Genomic DNA, 22462 nt, shown 5'->3' on the forward strand with positions numbered 1-22462 from the left:
AAAATAACAAAAGAAACATGATAAAGAGGAAAATAAAGAGATACATTTCTCGAAATAACATAGCAACAAAAAAAATGACTTAAACCTAGAATAAGGTAGCATGACTAGTAAGTAGATAAATCCAATGGCAGCTCTTCAGCCAAATCATTCTCAACAGAAGATGTGGTAGAAGTTGACACCTGAGGTTCTGAAGCATACTTCTTCAACAGGGAATGATACCCACGTCTGTCTTTGTGAGTGACCCAGTATCTGAATGCAGAGTCGAAGTTAAAATGATCTAAAGGTTTGGACTCCATGGATAAGTTCAGTAACATTTCTGTCTTGGCCACAGACAGACTGCCCCTGGCATCTGTTTTGATGCTGTTGTACCTGCTAATTCCCTGCTCACAGTCAACAGATGTAACTGGAATTATTAATCCAATTGCTGCAACCTGAGACAAATTTGGAAAAGTTTGACTGATCTGGTGGATGTATTCCTTGTAGAAGCTCTTCATGTTTCTGTTTTTGTGAGCATCCTGTTCTATTATGTTCCTTAGTAGCACCCATTCAGTCAGTGCCTCATCCTCATCAGATACTGCTCTGGTGTGACATGGGCTAAATATTGAATAAAAATGACATGATGTTAGTGTCTTGGAATGCTACTTGTAGTCTTGTGACCACCTCTTCAACAAATGACTCAGCAGCTGATCTATACTTTTCACGTTATTTATCAATATCTTTGATGTTGTGGCCTCTGTAAGAAGTGTAACCACTGGCATCAGAAGCTTGTGGGAGTTCCTTCAGTGCAGTCTGTGTGTAAGGACCAGGGATGTGTACCAGCGACTGAATTGATCCATCAATAATTGCTTTAGCCTGATCATAAGATAAATCAGCTCTCTGTAGAGATCTTAACAAAAGTCCAAGAATGCCAACAGCATCAGTCAAAAAATGTGTCATCATGACAAAGCTGTAACATGGCATTTGCTGAACTAGACCATGTAGTAAGGGTCAGCTGCAGTACAATGTTCCATTGCTACGACCTGCAGGCAGCTAATCACAGATGCAATACAGTTGACTAGTGCTTGAACAGAATCATTAAAAGAGAGCCATCGTGTGAAGAACACTTGCCTGATTTTGTTGCTTTTCTCTCCATGCAATGCTTTGCTCTCTTCCAGAACCCGACACAACTTGAGAGAATATTTCAGGCTTTTTGCAAACTGGTTCAAAACTGAAATGTACTTCACAAGGTATGGCACCTGGTTTGCTGCCTTTTCAGCAGCCAAATGTAATCTGTGTGCCAAATAATGACTTGTTATTATCCAGGGGCATTCCTCCTTAAATTTTGTAGCAACACCTGTTTTCATTCCCACCATGACATTTGTACCATCAGTTGCAAGTCCAACCAAGTCAACACCAAACAATCCTCGATCTGCCATGACCGAGAGCATTGTGTTGTAGAAAGAATCAACCCCAGTGTTGGTCAGCTCACGCACAGCAAGGAATCGACTTGTAACTTTATCTAATGATGAAAGACACCTGATATAAATTATCAGTATAAAGGTGTTTCCTGCATCAATTGCTTCATCTGCTTCAAGAGCAAAAAATGGGAAAGGCGATGCCTGAAAGTCTGCCTGCATTTCATCCTGAACTACATGATTTAGGACACCGTACATATCATCCAGAGGCTGGCTGTAAGTGTATATGAAGCTCTCTGTTCCACTTTGTGACTGAGTCTGTAGTTTCTTTAGAGAGGTCACTCCCTGTTAAAAAATGTATAAGAACTTGTGTTTTGAAATAAGATTACCAATTAAAGCAATAAACAAAGAAATGTGGAAGAGTTGGCTAGCTACTTAATTTTTGATAGATATTTTCAAAATGTTTCACTTTTAGGAAATTGTCAAATTGCCTTTTGTTTTAAGAAAATAGTGTAGAAAAAGAAAGTATTTTATTAATACTAGAATGAAGAATATTCTTACATTGAATACTTGTAGTGAAAGCAGGGAATGAAACTTCACAGTTGGAATGGCTTCCTTTGCTTGTACAAGTAATGTGACCATCTGTGCCTGAATGCCACCTTTACACCCCACATACACGTTCACAGTAGCAGTGGGCATGTCCTTCTTCAAAACTTGTAATGCTACTGCACTGGGATGATTTCTGACCGTGCATGCTTCACCATGTCGTCTTTTTTTAGGCTTAGTAGCAGTTTTCCCAGTGGTAGCATAAATATTTGTCTTCTTGTTATCCCTGCATAATTTCCAATGAAATGTATTTTGTTGGGAAACATGGTCCAGCCAAGGAAACTGTGAAAACCAACTTTCTTTAACAACTCTGTGAAAATTGTGGGTATATTTTTTTTCACACCAACAATCTGATCACTGCTGCAAGCTTCAGTTTCTTCAAAGCTGTCTTTTCTTCTGGAAGTGGATTTCCCACCATCAGTTTGAAAAAAACTTGATATATCTAACTGTTTAGATGTCTTTTATCTGATCTAGGAGTTGTCATGATCTGAATTCAAACACATGTCAAACAAAACTTGGGATTTCCACTTTGATACAGACTATATGTTGGTTTGACGAACATCAGGTTTTCTCCGATTACTGTTTGTGTACCAAGGGCAGAATCAAACATGCAGCATAAGAAATGAAAATAAAAGAAATCATTAGCACAGCTGAGTAATAATTTTTTTATTTAATTTTTTAGTTGCCATATCCCTAAAATCATAAAAATACATATATATAAAGAAAATATAGATTACAGTCAGTGGCAGTAGTTAAAGACGTTTCTTGTTTCTTCAACTTGCTGGGGGGCCCCTCTGGTCATTTGTTATCATTAATGGCGTGGATGGCGATAAAAACCACAAAGCTGTTCAAGACCGAAACTTGAGCAGAATAAATAAAGGAAAACCATTCAAGACCAAAATATTATTATCTTTCACCACTGTGGCAAAACAAACACTAGATATTTTAACCACAGACTGTTTCTTTTAGCCAATGGTTATGTGGCTAATGGCTAGCAGAAGCCTAGACACTATGATGTGTTCTGTGCAGCTGTTATTTCATTTTTTGGTACAGTTAACTGAGATCTGTATTAACAATCAGAAAGGTGGTCTTCCATCTTTTTCTTATGTACAAAGGAAGGTTTTCAAAACATCTTTCAAGCTAAAGAGCACAGAAAGTATTCAATAATTTTCTTGTTTTACTTGAAAGGCTTTGGAATTTACCCACTTGCTAGGTTATTAGTTCCTGATCTATGTCTGGAGTAGATCAAAAAATTTATCTTCTAGTTTTTGCACAATAATAGTTTTGGGTTTGATTTGTTTTGAATTTTGCGCAAAGCTACACAAGGGCCATCTGAGCTAGCTGTCCCTAATTTAGCAGTGTAAGACTAGAGGGAAGGCAGCTAGTCATCACTACTGACTCTTGGGCTACTCTTTTACCAACAAATAGTTAGATTGACCGTCACATTATGACGCCTCATGACTGAAAGGGCAAGCATGTTTGGTGTGATGGGGATTTGAACCCGCAACCCTCGAATTACATGTCAAGTGCCTTAACCACCTGACCATGTCAGGCCATAGAATCCTTAAGAAACACTCCGATATAAAATACAAGTTGGACACAATGTTGGTTATGACAGTGCCAATATATATATTCTAATTATAAAGTATACTGGTTCATGCACTGGTTACAAAGGTAGTAGTAATGGTACATGTAGATACTTTAATACTGAACATTTTTTTTTTTAGGAAATAAGTGAATGGCACTTGCACCAAATTTATACCTAAAAATGACAGTAACATTGATACTTTTCTTTTTTTCTAAAAGTTGCCAGTACAGGTAAAATTATAATTTTCCTATATTAAAAATATATTCCCCACAGATACTTCCATTTAATTATTCTTATTCAGTGCTGACATCTATTTGGAAAATTTCTTTTGCATGGCAAAAGCATTTCACTCCAATTCTACATTATTCTACCTAACTATCATTTCAAATTTAGGCAGAAAACTAAGCACCAATGGACAGTGGGTAGAAAGGGTGGAAAGTATGAGTAGAAGAAAATATCTGTAGGAAATACGTTTTCAGTATAGAAAAATTATACTTTCTGCTAAGTTACCTTACTTCCATTCATGTACTTAGCTAGAATTGCACACTAAACAGATGGCGGGATAAGGCAGAAGCATTCTTTAAAAACTTCTGAAGGACACTCTCATGAAAGAACTCACTAAAAAGAGGATTACAAGTGGGAAACCACACCACTTCTGTACACTTGGTCCAGAAGCAGAGAAGGTGAAACAGATCAAAGCAGACAATTTTGAGAAGCACATTCCAATGGGAAAGAAAATAGTTGGACAGAAATCCTAACCACAATATATAATAATTTCAATCTCCTTGAAAAACAAATTGTAGGTAAAAGGAGGGAAGCACCCCAATGTGTAAAGTGGCTAAAGCACAGTGGGCCATATACAGCAAATAAACTGTATCCAAAACTCCATCAATGAAAACTGACATCCATGCAGAGGTAGGGTGTGGATTATGCCATTGCTAAATCAACTACAATCCAAAACTCAACTGCTGTGAGGGTAGGAAAGAAGATCATACTGTCTTCACTTCAAGTTCAGCCAAACAGAGGGAGAAATTCCTACCACAGATCAGGTCACATGTGAATAGAGTAAAATACAGAAATATCCCACTCAAATCATGCAAACTGGAGCACATAAAATGCAGTGACATCTGTGGCAGAAAGATATTAAGAGTTAGTGCAAAAGGAAGAAGCAGAGCACTTGATGAGTGCAACCACTGTAACCCACAACAGCAAAGCAGTGCACATGTGTGAGGATGTGAGGACTTATAGTGATTAGTTCAGCTCTAAATCTAAAGCTTAACTGCCAGAAAGTAACTTCTATGCAGGGAGAAGGATGAGAGATCCCAATCATTATGATGATTCACTTCAAAGCTACAACATCCCCTCACACAAAAGATGGAGCCTCTTTTTGGAAGATATCCACTAGTAGAACACTATCAGTTTATTTTCAACTGTATGGAGTCATTATTGTTTATCTTATCATTCATCCTCTGTGGTCTACCATCACAGTGACTTGGAACTGGAAAGTAATAAAGACTTTTTTGTTCCACTGGTGTGGTGGATAGCCCTGAGGAATATTCACACCAAAGAAAGTGCAGTGGGTAATCACTAAACTCAAAGCATACCAAACCTGATATATTCAATCTATGGAATGAGAGGGATGGACAGTTGTCCTCTTCTGCTTTACCCATGAAATTCATGGATTAGTACAGTCAAGGACAGGCATATTCATGAAGCAAATATATTGTGAGAAATAACCTACAACTGATTTTGCAGAACACCCCATCACATATATGTGACAGTAATGAACAGTGCAAGTTAAACGACCAAGAACATTCATGAAAAAGAAGCCAACATAGTTATACAGTGTAAATTTGAATGTAACTCTAAGTGATTAAAGTACACTTGGATGGACAGGCACCACTCACTACAGAGCAAGATTCAGAATGAAACATGAAATAAGCCCTTGAAACCTATATATAATAAAAGAGAGAAAACACAACTAGCTCCCCATCTGAAGCTTGAGTAAAGGTGCTGGTATAAGGTACAACCTCTGATGTGGTAACTTGCACTTCAGAATTCACAATGCATAAGAAAATCAAACATAAATGTGTTTGTAAAGGAATAAAAACATGGAAAAATGACAATGTTCTGTAACTGGTTCAAAAATGAAATAATACCATGATTGAATGAGTAAATTTTGTAAATAGAAGACAGCACTAAAAGAGAATAGCTACATATGTGAATAAAAGTAAGATATCTTGTCAGAATTAATTCTATAATGGTGTGGGTCTTGCTTGGTAGAGAAACTCTGTCAGTTTAAGATTTACCATAAGACCTTCTTCACCAAAGAAATAATAATAAAGAGGTTAAAAAATATTTTTGTCTTGCGATACTGTCCTACAATTGCTAAAATATTGAATTTTCTTATGAGAAATAAGCTCTAGATAAAACTATAATCCTGCCATGATCTTTCGAGATTAATTTAAAGTTTTTGCCAGCTTGTCAACCTGGTTTGGTGGAACCCAAGAGTTTTTCCAGTTCAATTCACAATTTTTCTAACTTGACAACCTGGTTTAGTATAAAGCAAGAGTTCTATGAAGGGTCATCAGGAGTTTTTTCATAAAGATAACAGGTAATGTTTTTTTTTGTCTTTACAGTTAATGAATGTTAGCCCATCACAGACAAAATACACTTTAAAAATCAAGAGCTTGTTGATGTTTAGTCTTCTCTTGTACACAAGCACACTAAAATATGAAATATTCATATGTATGATAAAAGAAGACAACATGCCTTCTAATGATTATAATTAAAAAAATTTCATTTTGGGCTGATGTCATTGGGAGAAACTTTACATTAACAATATTGTTACAAACTTGGTCATTTACATCTAGGCAAGTTCTAAGTATGTTTTTCAACAAAAGTAATCAATTATGTAAAAATTAAAAACCTACTAGATTATGTAAAAAAACTTAAGGAAAAATAAAATAAATAAAAAAAGTTATTGCTATACACCTCATGTAACTCATGAGGAACATGGCAAGCAGCTTAGACGCACATGATATAATCTGATCCATTTGGTTACTTGCTATTTCACCTGGTGATTTACTGCTTGTCAAGGTAGTTAGACATGGTTCAAAGAGAAAAAGAATAAATTTAAAAGAAAGCAGTTAAGAAAAGTTAAGAGGTCTTAAGCTCATAAGATAAATCACAGTAACTGTTTGATACACCCTGCAGTCCTTCTAGAAAAAAAAAGGTATTTTTTTTATTTCTATTTCATATTTTTCAAAATTTGTTCCAGATGATTTTGCTGCAGTTAAATTTTAGGATGTAGAAAATAAAAGATAAAGAACAAAATAATTTATGATACTAGTTTAAGAAGTTGGAGACATTAAGCTAATAAAATATGAAACTGTACTGTGGAAAAGTTATTTTTAGTGGGAGTATGAAAATCACCTTTCATTCATGTTGCCTAACGTTCAGTTTGAATACTTTCTTAAAAACATCTTTAAAACACAACTGTAGTATTTGATAAAAGTCTACTACATTTTGTAAAGATATAGCTGTTACATCCTAAGTTATAATGTGCAATGTTTCATGGTTGTATAGTGGTCACAAGGTTGGTCATAATGACTGAGCCCTATTTAAGAGTTAGTCATTCAGTAACAAGTTCACTGTTCTCTGTTATGCTACAAAAAGATTTCATGATAAAATATGTTTTCTTTCTTTTTTTCTCTTATAACTCAGTCACTCCCAAAAGAAAGACTAACTTCCTAAGAGTTCAGTTTAATGGCTTTTTAATATCATGGGCATAATTAAGTATTAATGAAAAACATTAACAGTTCAGTTTTTAGTTTTAAGATATTAAATATTTTACACAGGTGTTTAATTCAAATCTAATACACCTAATTAAAGTACTGACAGGTTAAAAGAAAAAATGTATTAAATTGCAATTTCTTGAATATTTGTGAAACTATTTGTTGCAAAATTTTAAAAAAGAAATTTATTTTATATAACTGAGCCTTACAATCAAATATTCATGTAGAATATTTGAAAACAGTATTACCTCAGCATTATTGTAAAAGCTTGTACAGTTGATGTCCTGAGTATCTTCACCTCTTGCAGTAAAGAATGTCAGTGGAAAGAACACAGGATGAGCTGATGGTTGACCACTGGCCACTAATTTTTTGTTGTAAAAAAGCTCAGATGTATAATCAATGATGGCAGAATGTGAACGATAGTTTTCACAAAGAAGAATTTTACAAGGACAGGATGAAGGGTACAAGTCAAACAAACGTTCAAGTAATGACCACTGGAGATTTCTTTCTTCTGCAAACTTTGAATATACTTCAGGGTTAAGCTGAAATAAAAAAAAATAATTAATACAACAAGAAAGCTGTAGTCTAATAAGTTGCCTAGCATTATGAATATTGAATAAGCAAGTAAGTAATACAGAAAAATATTAAAAGTGCAGAATATACAAGGTAAGCAAACACTTACTAATACTGCAATGGAACCGATATTTAAAAATTTTAAGAATCTTGCAAAATATTGAAATCAGTTATTCACCTTAAACTACTGACTTTAATCAGAAATCACATAAATGTAACAAGATAATGACAACTATCAAAACTGCTAGGATATTTGAATTAGGATAGTTCAGTCATTTCTTTATGTCTGACAATGTTACTGAGGTGAAATAAACATCAAAGTTTAAATGGCATGAGGTCAGCAAGCACAAATCCAGAACTGTAACAGAAGCAGACCACATAGTAGACATTCTCAAGTCACTGTATTAAAAATGATCTGAAATTTCTGAACCAAAGTTATTAATTGTAATCATGGATCTACAATGAGGGACATTGTACTCAATATTTACAAACCATAACACAGATGGTAATAATATATGTTATCCTGGATGCAGTAAAAATGCCATAATACTCAAAACTGAAATAAATTAAACAGCAGGTATAATGTAATTATCTTTTAGGTTTAATTGATAACAGATGTATTCAGCAGACTTGTGCAACAAACAAAACACACATGCTGAGTGACAATGCATTTTTCAGAAACTCAAAACCTTAAATAAAATGTCTCATGAACTCAGCAAGATACATATGACAATCACATATCTACCATGACTAAAGAAAGACATACATCCTATATGCTGAAATGCCAGAACACCAAATCCACACTGAACTCATATACATAACACAACATAAAATACATATAAAATAAATTTATCATTAACTTTTGAATACTAGCATACAGAATATCTTAATTACAAACACAATATTTCAGTGAATATGCCTTAAAGCTTGTATTTAACAGTGAATATAAAAGCCATTTTATTTAGTTTTGTGATAAACATAAAAAAAATGAATATAATTTAACAAAACAGAGTAGTTAAAGGACAAGATGATTGTAGTGATAAGAATGCATTGTATTGTACACTTGGCTACTTTGGTTTTAACAATCAATTTTTGGTTTGATCGCAGTAAGATGTCACAGTTTCAGCACGGCAATAAGGTACCTACCTGCATATGATCCCCAGCCAAGACAATACGAGTTTGTTCATTAGCTAAAGCTAATGGAGTAATGGCAGCACATTCAATAGCTTGTGCAGCTTCATCTATCAATATATGAGTGAAATACCCTGAAAGTGAATAGAAGTATACATAATTATACTACTGAAAAGACATCCATTGGTAGTTTTTAGATTACAAACAAATATAATATACACAAAAAATATCAGTAACACTGTTTTTACACAACTGACAAATTTATCTTAACTGGATCTAAAAAAGAAAAGTAGGTGCCTCTCAAATCTTCTGAATGAAATACTAATATCAAGTCACAGTGTATTAAACTGAATTCTTAAGGTATTATGTAATAAAAGATGAAACTTATGTTTGTCAAATCCTAGATGTAATTAAATGAGACATACCTTAATGCTAGATACATTCCAACTTAAAATACCATTTATTAGGCCTATGTAGGATATTTCAGATTTCTCAGTAAAATGGTATTTTACATATCTCCCCAATTGGTTATTAGAACTTTAAAATAATATACATTGTTTCCTTTTATAACAATACTTGTGTAATGACTGAGCTAGAAGTTCTAGAGATGTCTGTAAAATCATAACAAAAAGTTTGAATTTCTTGTTCTTTTCATTACATGACAACTCAAAAAGCAAAACTATAGTGCCAACAAATTTCACATGTATATATATATGGGGTATATGCTTTTTATAAGTACTATTAATAAGTAGTAGCAACTAAAAAAACAAAATCATAATTCTAGAGTAAACAATGTTATCATTACCTATGTTCCTTTAGAAAGTGTAAAACAGTGTGAATCAATAATTACCAGTTAGTATTGGATAAACAATACATAATATAGCTGGATTCTCACTGAGTTTAGAACTTGGTTATAAATACAATTCCTTTTGTAAATTTTAATTCATAGATATAGTTAAGCAATGTTTTCCACTTCAAAATGCTTTAGATAATAATAATAAAACAAATTTCTGGATACACCTAAACTTTATATATATATACTCAATTAGTCATACCTTGTCTTTTTTAACTACATGATATTAAAAATAATAACATAAACTTGATTTTTAAAACTGATATTATTACACAGAGCAAAAATATCAAATATTAACAATACTTTAAGTTTTTCCAGAGGATTGATAAAAACGTCATTTAACTCTAGCAGTAACTTACCTTTATCAAGCCCCAGATGTACTAAATAACGACAAGTTCCCACTGTTGTAACTACGACTCTATGTTTCATAATATCTTCAATCGATGGCATGACAAACTTTTGGGCCTTACAATCCTTAGTCAATAAGCAATATTCTAAAACTATAGGATGAACAGTTGCTATCCACCTATGGCGGTAGTAGACTCGCAAAGGTCTGGCTTCAGAGTATCCCATTTCCACATATGGGTGAAGATATTCTCGAATATAGATGTCTGCAGCACTGAAAAGTTATAAATTTTCTACACTGAAATTGTAATTCCATTAAGTACTTACCTTTAGCTATTCTTGTTTAGTGCTGGCCTCTATATACATAAACAATTTTTACACATGCCACAAGAATTCTGTCTCCCATCCATTGGAAGTGACTGATTCCATCATGTCTCTCATGCAAATGATCCTGCATCAACCCTCCACCAATAATAGTGCAACATACTCTCATGATGGTTATCAAGGGAGAAAAAGGTGGGAACAGACAACACAGCATTATAAAAAGAGAAAAACATGTACAGGACGAAAAAATTTATTTGGATGATGTTAAAGGTGTGAAACAAAAGGAAGGTCAAACATCTAAATGGTGGAGTTACCCTCATGAGCTGCTATAGTGTTATAAAGGAAAAACTATCTAGAGAAAGGAGAAGAACTGTAGAAGGATAAAACGTATATGAAACACTGATGTCCATAGGTAAATAGGAGAAAGAAGAAAAACACAACAGAAGAACAAACAAGGAGCACTAGAAGAGTGGTTCAAACATAAGCAAAATGAGACAGTGTAGGACCACATTAATATCCCCATCTGGAAGGGCAGCCTGGTACAGTGGATTACAAATCTGGAAGAAACCCATCCACAGGTGAAGTGTAGGAGAGATAAATATCTATGGAATTGAGAATAACAAAAGATATGGGACAGGAACACCTGAGACCAAAGAGACAGAAGACCCCAGATCAAAAAGTCAAGAAAGGAAATCTGCATGATTAAGAAAAGTGGGTTGATCAGGATAAAACCCTGGACCCACGAAAATAGTGCCAGAGGGATAACACTTGAAGTTGGAACATGAACCTCAGAATTTACTATAGATATATGTAAGTCAAACAAAAGATGTTTGATGTAAAATATGCAAGTGATAGAAAAGAAAATAAAGATTGGGAAATTAATTTAAATTTAGAGATTTCTTCAATGTATAAAAAAATAATAATAAAGAAATCCCACTTTGGAAATTAAACTATTAAAATAAGAATTCACATGAAGAACATTAAAAGTAAAAAACTTCTGAACATGAGTACTGTAAAATGAGAATTGAATGGAAGGAGTCACATCCATCATGAGAGTGTATCACACAGTAACTAGTGAGTGGTTGATGCATGATTTTTGCATGAGAGATTCATTGGAATCAATCAATTCCAACAGTGGGGAGATAGAAGGCTTGTGGTATGTGTAAAAAATATATTTTGCATATAGAGGGCAGTAATGAACAAGATAGCTATTTACATAAGAGGAGGTAATGTACCATATCTGAAACAAAAATTAAACATCATAAAGCACTGTTAAGATGAAATATTTTGTGTATTAAACAATTACATATTTTAATAATAGGCACTGTTTAATATAAAGGAAAAAATGCTGTATATTTACATGAGATTAACACATTACCTTATATAATACTTAAGCAAAAATACTTTCTTGACAGTAATACAACAATAGTCTAAGCCCTCTATATAAAACAAAAACAGGATTATAACACAATCTGTTAGATGCAATACATAAATATATATTAAACTTTTCTAGTTGACCTCAGACAAGATTAGTACTAGATTTTATTAATTAATACAAAGAGCAAGTACAATTAATGTGTGAAAAATTTCAAAAATACAAAAAGTAATATCATTTTAAGAGTAAAACAATTAAATTGCCAACATTAAAATCCTTTGTTATTTTTCCATTACACCGATTTTAACCATTTCTTTGACTTACTACATTATACTGCTGTTTAAACACACCTTAAGGAAAATCAAGTATCTACATAAAATTCTGTATCAGACAGTACTACTGGCTCACAAGACAGAAAGATGACATTCATTAATGCAAGTTATTATGCACTGCAACAATCTTGAAAGCACCAAAATCCTTTGTATGGAAACATTGAAGACCAATGATGTTTTCAGTAACTTTCACAACTCATCTTAAGTAGAGCTCTATTACTAACTGATTGGTTAGAATAAAAATAACTGTACACCAGCAAATGCATCAGATCCTAATACTGTATAAAATGCAAGTTTTATAGAAGTTTTACTTTTGATTTATAAACATTTAAGACTAAACCTTCCAAAATTTTGTGAGTAAAAAAATTACACATGTATGTGGTGCTTTACTAACCTGTTAGAGTGTGTACACACTAACACACGAGTATTGGACTGATTAAGTATCTCCTTAATTGCCTGAACTAAAGTGTAGGTCTTTCCTGTTCCAAATGGCCCAGTGATAAGAATTGGAGGTAAGCATATATCTATTGGTGTTGTAATAGCAATAACAGCTTCTTTTTGTTTGGGATTCAGTTTAGCATGTCTTTTCCACTGTCTGAAAACAACAAATTTTTCCTTTCATCAAATACCTTGCTTACTTTACAAACATGTATATGTCAAAAACTGTTAAAATTATTTAATCACAAATTAATCTGAAAATGACATTAGAATTTTCTGCACTTTTTCTTTCTTCTGACCTTTATAGCAAATTGTTTACTTTATCTTTAGGAAATCTTAATTGTTGATTTAATATGGTTTGAATGTTTGAGCAGAAAAATGAACAATCTGACCAAGCGCTAAAGCAGTGGATGAAACTTGCCAATTTCAACTTTTTTCAATATTTTAAGAAAGGATCTAGACTAATGAAATCCATAACGAGTTTATCGGAAAAAAGTGGAAATTTTTGTAACTAAAAAATATTAAACTACTTTATATCAAAATAATCTACTTATTTTGGAATTTATATTGTTAAATTGTTTGTTTTTAAACACACAATTACAGAAGTAGCTATTTATATTGTGCTCACCAAGGGTTGTGAAGCCCAGTTTTTAATATTATAAACCTTCAGAGTTACAACAGAGCTACTAGGGTCTCTTCATATTGGTTTCCAAACTTTACATTTACAAATTTCTATGCATAAATTTTTTAAATATATGCATTCTTTAAAAATTTTCAACTGAATATGACTTTTAATCATTTTTAAAATTTGACTGTTTACTTATATATATTAAAATAACCTGTTTTTTTAAAAAAACAATGCATTAAGCCTTTGATTCACAACAGTGTAACTGTTCATCACTTTGCCTGACCATATTATAATAATACTTCTTGATATACAGTTGATTCTATAGCTACAGTGCATGAATATTCTTCTTCAAGTATTACTGGCTTATAGTTTCTTAAAATTAAATTTAAAGACGAAATCATCTTCAACATTGCAATTTACTAACATTTAAATACAATAACTGAATTGGGATTTTAATCATAAGCTCTGATTACTGCATGTACACTAATTTTTTATCCTTGATCTACAACAATACTGACTGAATTATGTTTTACTTTTACCAAGAATGTTTGCTCAAGATTATCAGGTTTAAATAAGCAAGAGATTTGGCTAATTTAACTACTTATATTCAAGTCTTGATTTTATACTATAATTATTTTCAAACAATACTAAAATAAACCTGTTCACAATTTTTCATTTCAGTACTAAACTACATTCTTGCTCATGTATTATGATTATAGCATTTGAGCTAATTTATTTAATTACCTTTACTTACAGTACCTGATCAATCTTTCTGTTTCTAACCTTTGGCAAAAGTATGTGAACTGGTCTTTTCCACACAATAATATATATTTAGATCATGAGCTTGTGTTCTAATAAATACAACTCACTGGAAATGGTTTTGGTACACTACCTTCTTGTTAAAAAGGTTTTCGGTAAAGTACCTGATTGAACTTCTTGTTTTTTATCTTTGGCTCTGCCAACTGGACTAAATGATTTTTCATGGCATTTGGCAGAAAATAATTTTTTTATTTAACAGTATCTGACATAATTTATTACACTTGAACTTTAAAATTCTATAAGTAAAGCAGCTGTTTTGTTCATAACCTTTCACTACATAACATGAGTGAATTTATTTATCATATTTAAGTTGCAATGCCTAAAACAGTTTTTAATCCAAACTTACTTTAACATCTGGCCTGTTATGAAATTGATCATTAGTTATTCAACATTTTGGAATTTGGTTTCACTTTATTATACTATAACATCAGTAATTAAACTAATTATTTTTAATTATTGAACATCATCTACCTTGTTTAAATCTGTGCCTTGTATAAGGAAATATAGGGGGGATATACACTATCCTGTTTCATTTTTATGTGTGAATATCTTATAAACAGAAATAATAAATAAATGTTTAATATGTAGAATAACAAAATTGGGTATATTTGAACTATTAAGTTTTTTCTAAATGTACTTTTGAAACAAAAAATTGCAAGTGGATCCAAACAGATATATCTATAAATGGAATTCTGTATATAAATAATCTTATCTCTTCAAACCTCATAAACAAGACTTTCTTCTAAAATTCTACAGAAGAAAATATATATTTGCTAAAGGATAAAAATAGGTTAAATTCCATACTATTATTTTGTTCATAGCAAATGAATGTTATGAAATATGCAAGTGCTTTAGTATTTAAAATGTAAGAAATATGCACTAATACGAACATAAATTAAAAAGATGGTCCTAGCTTAAGTACTCTTCATCTTCTTCGTCTTAGAACTGATTATTATATTTTCCACAGAGATGGCACTAGTATTAACAAAGGTAGAGTATATTAAATACTATTTATTAATACCATCTGTGTTATTAGCTTGGCAGATGATAGCTCAAAGCTTGTTCATTGCAATATCAATGAAATCTACTTTTGAAATGCAATTTAAAAATATAATAAAAGATCATTATTACAAAAGTAATCATATCATTTATGATTGATATCTGTTGAATGTTCATTAACTCTTTCCATATTGGGTTGGTCAATGTGGCTAACCTTGTAACCACAAAATAACAATCAGTTTTCATTCTATAACTTTTAATGGGTTGTGTATTTTCATGACATTTGGTAAGATTTCATTAAGCATTATAAGTCTTTTGTACACAAAACATTTGATGTTTTAATTAAGAATTTTTACCAACGGTTTGTCCACGAATCAGAGTTGACTATTCAGAGTACAAAATGATTTTCTTCATCACAAAATTTTCAAGTTAATTTGCTTAACTTATAAAACCTTTTAAGTAATTATGAAACTTTTTTCAGTAAAACTTTATATTTTATCTGGTATTTTCACTACCCTAACTATATTGTTTTATTGCCCTATGATTGTTTGTTTCAAATCAGGTACAAAGGTACTTCATGGACTATCTATGCTCCACACACCATGGGCAGTGAATCCCAGTTTCTAGTGGTGTGAGTTCACAAACATATTGCTGTGCCATTGGAGGATTGCTGTATAAACCACATCTAACTATGTACAATGGTACCTCAGTTGTTGAATGACTCTTTTCTTGAACAATTCAGTTTTTGAACATATTGTTTGAGAAAAAAATGTCTCGGTTGTCAAATATAAATTTGGTTCCCAAACCAAGCTGTCGTGACCCGAACCCCCAAAATAACCCGAATGACCCTTCGACCATTTTCGGCCCATGCCAATCTTGCCCAAAACATTTTACCCACACCTGTTGCTTGGTCAACACCCCTGCTAAAAGCTGCTGTGAACATCCTTGTTTTTCTTTCTTTTTTTTCTAAATATTCTGATTAAATAAGCCACCATGGGGTCAAAGAAGGATAATGAAAGCAGCAAACCAAAAAGAAAAGTTGTTAGAGCTGCAATAGAGGTGAAAAAAGATCTCATAGCAAAGTATGAGAGTGGTGTTCGCGTGTCTGACCTTTCTACACAGTTTGGTTTGACGAAGTCTACAGTCTGCACCATACTGAAAAATAAATAGGTCATCAAAAAAGCTAATGTTGCAAAAAGAGTGACAGTGCTTACGAAACAAAGATCACAAACAAAGGAAGAGGTAGAAAAACTGTTGTTGATTTGGGTAAACAAAAAACAGTTAGCTGGTGATAGCATTTCCGAGACCATCATTTGTGAGAAAGCAAAGCAGTTGCCTGCAGACCTCCTGAAAAACATCTCTGGAACGAGTGCTGATACAAGTGATGTCTTTAAGGCTAGTAGGGCATGGTTTGAAAAATTTAGGAAGAGAAGTAGCATACATAGTGTGGTGAGATATGGGGAGGGTGCCAGGCAGAAACAAACCTCATCAGAAAAGTTTTTAGTGAAAAATTGGTCCAGTGAGTCTCAAGCAGGTTGTAGCAGTGCAAAGAGACAGAAAAGAGAAAGAACCCCAGAAGGAGAGTTACTTGACATTTTTATGGAAGGTGACTCTCCTTCCAAACAATAATAACCCTTCTACTCTCCATGTTCCTCACCACCTTTCACTTATGCCATCAGCTCTCCTCAGCACAGGTAAAGTGCAGTTAAATTTTCATTTATTGTTTTTTTATTGTGTTTATAGCTTTTTTGTGGTTGACTTTATGTATGTAAGTATTATTATACAGGTATAAATAAGTAATATTTTTACTTAAAATGCTTCATAATGCATAATTTTTGGAGATCTGTAACAGATTAATTTAATTTACAGTATTTCTTATGGGAAAAATTGATTCAGTTTTCAAACAGCCTTCTGGAACGGATTAAGTTCGAAAACCGAGGTACCACTGTACTTTCATCACACAAAATGTAAATCACTTGGCAAGTGTGTAACTCAAATTACCATATTGAATGACATAATGCAAGAGCTACTTGAAGCATATCTTGCAAAGAATTTGTATTATCATTATTTTAAATTATCAAATCTAACTTAACAAGTTTCCAATTTTTACATTTTAGTTACATTTATAACTGCAAATAAAAATACACATGAAAAACAGAAAATACAATACTTAATTTGAACTCTTGTTTTTTGCTGTTAACTGTTAAAGAAATTTAAGCCTTTTTTATAATGATGGCACTAGTACAGTAAATCATTTTTATTTACTTAAATGATTCATCAAATAACACATAATAATGTGTTAGACACAGAAACAATGTCCTATAAGTATTATAATTTGACTGGCTTTCTAATTAGGATAAGAGAGGCTTAGACTATTTTTCTTTACTGCTCAATCTGAACACCACAACATAATTTTTAAAACAGAAACAATTTTTAAAACTAACAGTACTCTATGCTGAAACCAATATAGTATTATATATCATTTAATAGATTGAAACTTTGTTTTTATATTCATTATAAATTACTAGAAAAAAATAACGTACATTTGTGAGACAGGATATTACAGGTAGGCATGGCAAATGGGTCTGATATTCTAGTTTGCGAGTCCATACACACAATGTTAAGAGCTATAAATATCAGACTAACTTAATAATATGCATACATTATAATAAGTAACTTACATTAAATTATATACTTCAGAGGAGATGGTAAATAAATTATAGAAGTACCTAGAGAACAAATATCAAGATTTTTATAGTAAGTGGAGATTGAGGATTTTCTTTTTTAACATTTCCTTTCAAAATTGAACAACATAAAACTTATATGATAATAAAAGTTGATTTATTGACCACATTTTGATGCCACATTTATTTGCATACATCTACAATAAAGTAATTTAATTAAATTTTGAATATAACTGTGTAAACTGAATCTAACAAATAAACAGAAATTAATTAAACCTATATCAACTATTTCTTGGATATAAAACAAGTACTTGGTGAATACATTCATATGTAGAATAACCTTCAGATAGTTAGACAAAATCTTTTGTTGTAAGAATGGAAGACTGAATAACAGTAATTGTGAAGACATATGGTAGTTTCAGTAGTATTCTTCCTTGATGCATATTTTCTATGCAAATAAACTTTCAATGTTGAATTATGTATTAACCATCTTCATGATGATGAGAAACCCACTTGAAGTAAAAATGTATCTGAAGACAGTTAGTATGGGAGTTAAAACTTTTACTAAAATAAAGGAAAGAACATTTCGACCTTTTAGCTCAACTTTAGGTTAACCTGAAATATGATTTAGTATTTAGAATGATAACATTGTATGATTTGTACATACTACTACTACCACTTTAATAGTTTTAGGATTATCATAATATTTTTATACATTTTCCTTCTTATTATCTTTCCTTTGTTAACCTAAAGAGGACTTAAGAAGGTTGAAACATTGTTTCCTACTTTAATAAAAGTTTTAACACCCATACCAGATATCTTGAGACAAATATTTACCATCTTGCTATAGGTAGGTCAAAGCGAGGATGTCATGAAATTTTATAGATTTATATTAAGTAAGCTACTTTATTATCAGTGTATATAAATAAATTTGGCATCAAAACATGATTAATAAATGAAGATAGCTATATGTGTTTGTGTGTGTACATGCACAAGATAATTTTTATACCAACTTGCTCAACAAAAGCTACAATACATTGACAATACTGTTTTAAGAAACCCTCTTGATTAACCTCTTACCTACTGGGGCCATTTTATCTTGTCATGAAAGTAAAATATTGTTACTTAAGTGAAAAAAATCAATCATCATCAAACTTGCAAGTCTTTATTACTAGCTTCTGAATTCTCTTTAAATTCTTCCTCCTGAGGCTCTTTTGTGTTATTCTGAAGGCTAAATCAAATTTTTGAGAATTGAAAAAAGTACAGAGAACTTAGCTTTTATTGAATTTCAATTTTATTTTTGTAAACAACAACATAACATTCAGTTATTTGTAACAAACTGCATTATTTACAAAGTTTGAAAAATAATAATAAATATATCCCAAAATATGTTTGAGACTATAAACAAACACCTTCTATGAAAAAAAACTCTTTTTTCAACATTTAAAACTTAATTTTTTCCTGACACTTCAGTGCTGGTTCTGCTATCTATGACTAGTATCTACACCTTTTTCTGGTCTGTTTTATTTTTAAAACAGTATCTGAGCATGTTACGTTTCTGCTGTAAAATGCTTAGCCAATCCTAGTTAAACATGTAAATTTCAGTATGTCGTTATTCCAATTGCTGTATTCCACATTTAACAAATCACAGGATGATAAACAATATATCCAATGAAACACTTTCCTCTGGATTTTACAATATGAATATGTGTGATGCTTATTATAGTAACTGCCATTTTATATAGAGGTTGTTAGTAGTAATAAATAGTACTTTTTTTCTGATAAGCCTTAGAAAATTTAATTCTGGAAAAACTGGATGGGATGTATGTTACTTTTATTATTTTTTTACAGTAACCTAAATCATGTTATATTGTATACCTATTTGTATTAATCAATATATTGTTAAATTAATTCAAAATAGATATGTTTTTAGAAAAGAAGTTGATCCAGGAATGTTAGGGTTAAGATCTACTGAGTGGTGAGTATATGGTCTTAACACAGATTAGGCTTAGCACTTTGAGCTGAAAAAGTTTGTGGTTTTTATGTTCTTTTGCATTTAAATTAGCAGTTTTAAGTTCAATAGTTTAGTGTAATTTTACATTTAGTTCATAATAAAAATATGATTTAGTATTCAGAACAATATCATTGTATGATTTGTACATACTACTAGTACCATTTCAGTAGTTTTAGGCTTATCATAATATTTTTATATTTTTTCCTTCTTACTAACTTTACTTTGTGATAAAACCCACATTTATATTGTTGTTGTTATTGTTTTATAATTAAAACAGAGTAACTGATATATAAAAAGTTTATTCTAATATTTTGCAAACAGTTATAAAAGTATATACCAAAAATATAAATCAAGTTAACATATGTATGAAAGGAGCATCAATATATGGATAAACAATATCATACTGGTGTATGTTATGCACTGAGAAGTATATGTACAGTTGTATGTAAATTACACTTAGATGCAAAAGTAACTGTAGTAAAACTACACAGATATTGTAACGACATCAGTTTAAATATTAAGAACATACAAATTGTACATTTGTTTACTACTTGTGAATATGCATACTAAAGATATTATACATGCTTATATAATGTAGAATTAAGCTAAACACTCATATCAAAAAGTAAATTGAAGATGAATAATTTGAATTGTATGTTATTCAGTAAAATATTGAAAATTTTTTACATAATTCTTGAGAATAAACTAAAACACAAAATATCATAAAAATAATAAACTGAGCACAGTAATATATAATAAATACAATTCAATATAGAGAAAAATGTGTGTGCTCTTGCAAGTTTTGTTGAAATATTTTCACTTTTCTATGGCTGATAAGTGCAACAAGTTTCAGGACACTAATTAACAAAGAGAATTACATTTGAAACAAGAAAGAAATAACTAAATGCAAATGTTAAGCAATGATGTAAAATTTAAAAAGGTGTTACAAGCACCAAACCTCTATTAAATAAATTTTAGATGTTACAATAGTCAAAGAAGTAGGAAATAAAAGAAGTTTTACTTTTCTTTCTAATCATAACATATTGACTAGCTTTGATAGAAAGAAAAGTTAACTCCTTTGAAGAGTCTTCAAAGTGCCTTACACAGGCATGAACATTCCTATGGATCTGTCAGAAGATACTCGACAAACAAAAAGGCGCTCCATTACTTTCAATTATAGGTTTCACGAGATATTCCAATAATTGTAAATGGAAGTCCTTCTGATTGTACTTGCTAATTCTAGTTACCTTACTTGAAAATAATTAACAACTGACAGGACATGTCAACAAGTCTAAAGAAAAGCTTCTTATATAATTTGGCAGTTTTATGTGCAGTGGAATAATGGCTAAGACATTGATAATTAAGGTTAACCCCTCCCATATACTTGCTGTAATCTAAGATTAGCTGTGGCTTGTTAATCATATCACCCTGTCTTCTTGTCATTCCTTTAGTGTAGCATTATGCACTGCAGAAAAAGCATAAATATCTCTTTTATCAGTCCACTTCACAGCAGTCAATGAACCATAATTGAAAAACTGCAACTTTCCCTTTTTAACTTATCTGGAAGCATGTCTGGGAAGTGGACCCCGTCGTTCATAAAAATGCCACAAGAATAAGTGCCAAGTAAAAGCAACTTATTAAACAGAGTTGGAGAGGTGTAGAAGCTATCAACAAAAAGTCTGTTCACTCCCAAGGTACCTTTCCATCAGGGTTATTACAACTGTGTTAGCTGAGCTCTTGGAAGGGACACATCCCTCTTTACCAGAATGTATTCTAAAATATACAGTATCTGGTCACAGCTTCTGTCAGAACCCAAAATTTGATTCTCCACTTGGTATGTTTGCTAGGTAGATATTACTTAAAAGAAATTCTGCTTTTTTTCTAACATTTGGTCATTAATAAAAAGTTTCCTAGAAGGGTTAGAGTGAGCTGGAAAAGCTGTTAGTAGATGATCAAGCACAGGTTTGACTTTGAAGAGTTTACCATACATAGCATAAATTTTAGGTAGGTTATTAGTATAGTCGTTGAAATAAAAGAAGCAAGCAATAGTTATGCATTTTTTCTCTGGAAAATATTGAAGAAAACTAGGAAATATGAAGTGAAGGAATTGCAGACCAGTAATCTGTAATAGATGGTGAGTTATGCCCACAGAGATAGTTACACCAATAAATGCTAAAATTTCTTCAGGAGTAACATCATATTTCAGCAGTCTCCTTTTCATCCTGACATCGTTGTTTAAATGTTCTCTTGCTGGTGTGCAAATCTGTTTTGTTTCTTTAGCAATCTTTGTGACAGTGCTGACAGTAAAAAGAATTTTGAAAAAAAAAAAAAATCAAGGAGTCTGACACCTGCTTTTTTGACTGGAAATGAACTCTCCTCAGATGAAGTCCCCCAATAATCTGGACTGTTCATCTTTGAGAATTTCACATTTCTGTTTTACATTACAGGCCAGGGACTTTTCTTGTGTCTTCTTGCCTCTAGAATTTTGGAAACTAATGTTGTGCTGGTTGTGGGAAGATCAGTAACCTTAGATTTTTGGTGGTCATATGGAGAGACTTCTTC

General features: G+C 31.8%; 1 protein-coding gene across 11 annotated transcripts in view; it reads right to left on the minus strand.

The window, feature by feature from the left end:
• Positions 1-22462, minus strand: part of Helz (Helicase with zinc finger) — a 106835-nt gene that overhangs the window by 23171 nt on the left and 61202 nt on the right. For all 11 annotated transcript variants that reach the window (XM_076474169.1, XM_076474160.1, XM_076474164.1 and 8 more), the window contains 4 exons: positions 12713-12913; positions 10302-10561; positions 9105-9223; positions 7634-7927 (listed from right to left, as the gene is read on the minus strand). In XM_076474169.1, the coding sequence (XP_076330284.1) occupies positions 7634-7927; positions 9105-9223; positions 10302-10561; positions 12713-12913 (874 nt within the window). The remainder of the gene's footprint in view (positions 1-7633; positions 7928-9104; positions 9224-10301; positions 10562-12712; positions 12914-22462) is intronic.

The sequence above is a fragment of the Tachypleus tridentatus genome, chromosome 13 (genome assembly GCF_004210375.1).
Source record: "Tachypleus tridentatus isolate NWPU-2018 chromosome 13, ASM421037v1, whole genome shotgun sequence".
Lineage (NCBI taxonomy): Eukaryota > Metazoa > Arthropoda > Merostomata > Xiphosura > Limulidae > Tachypleus > Tachypleus tridentatus.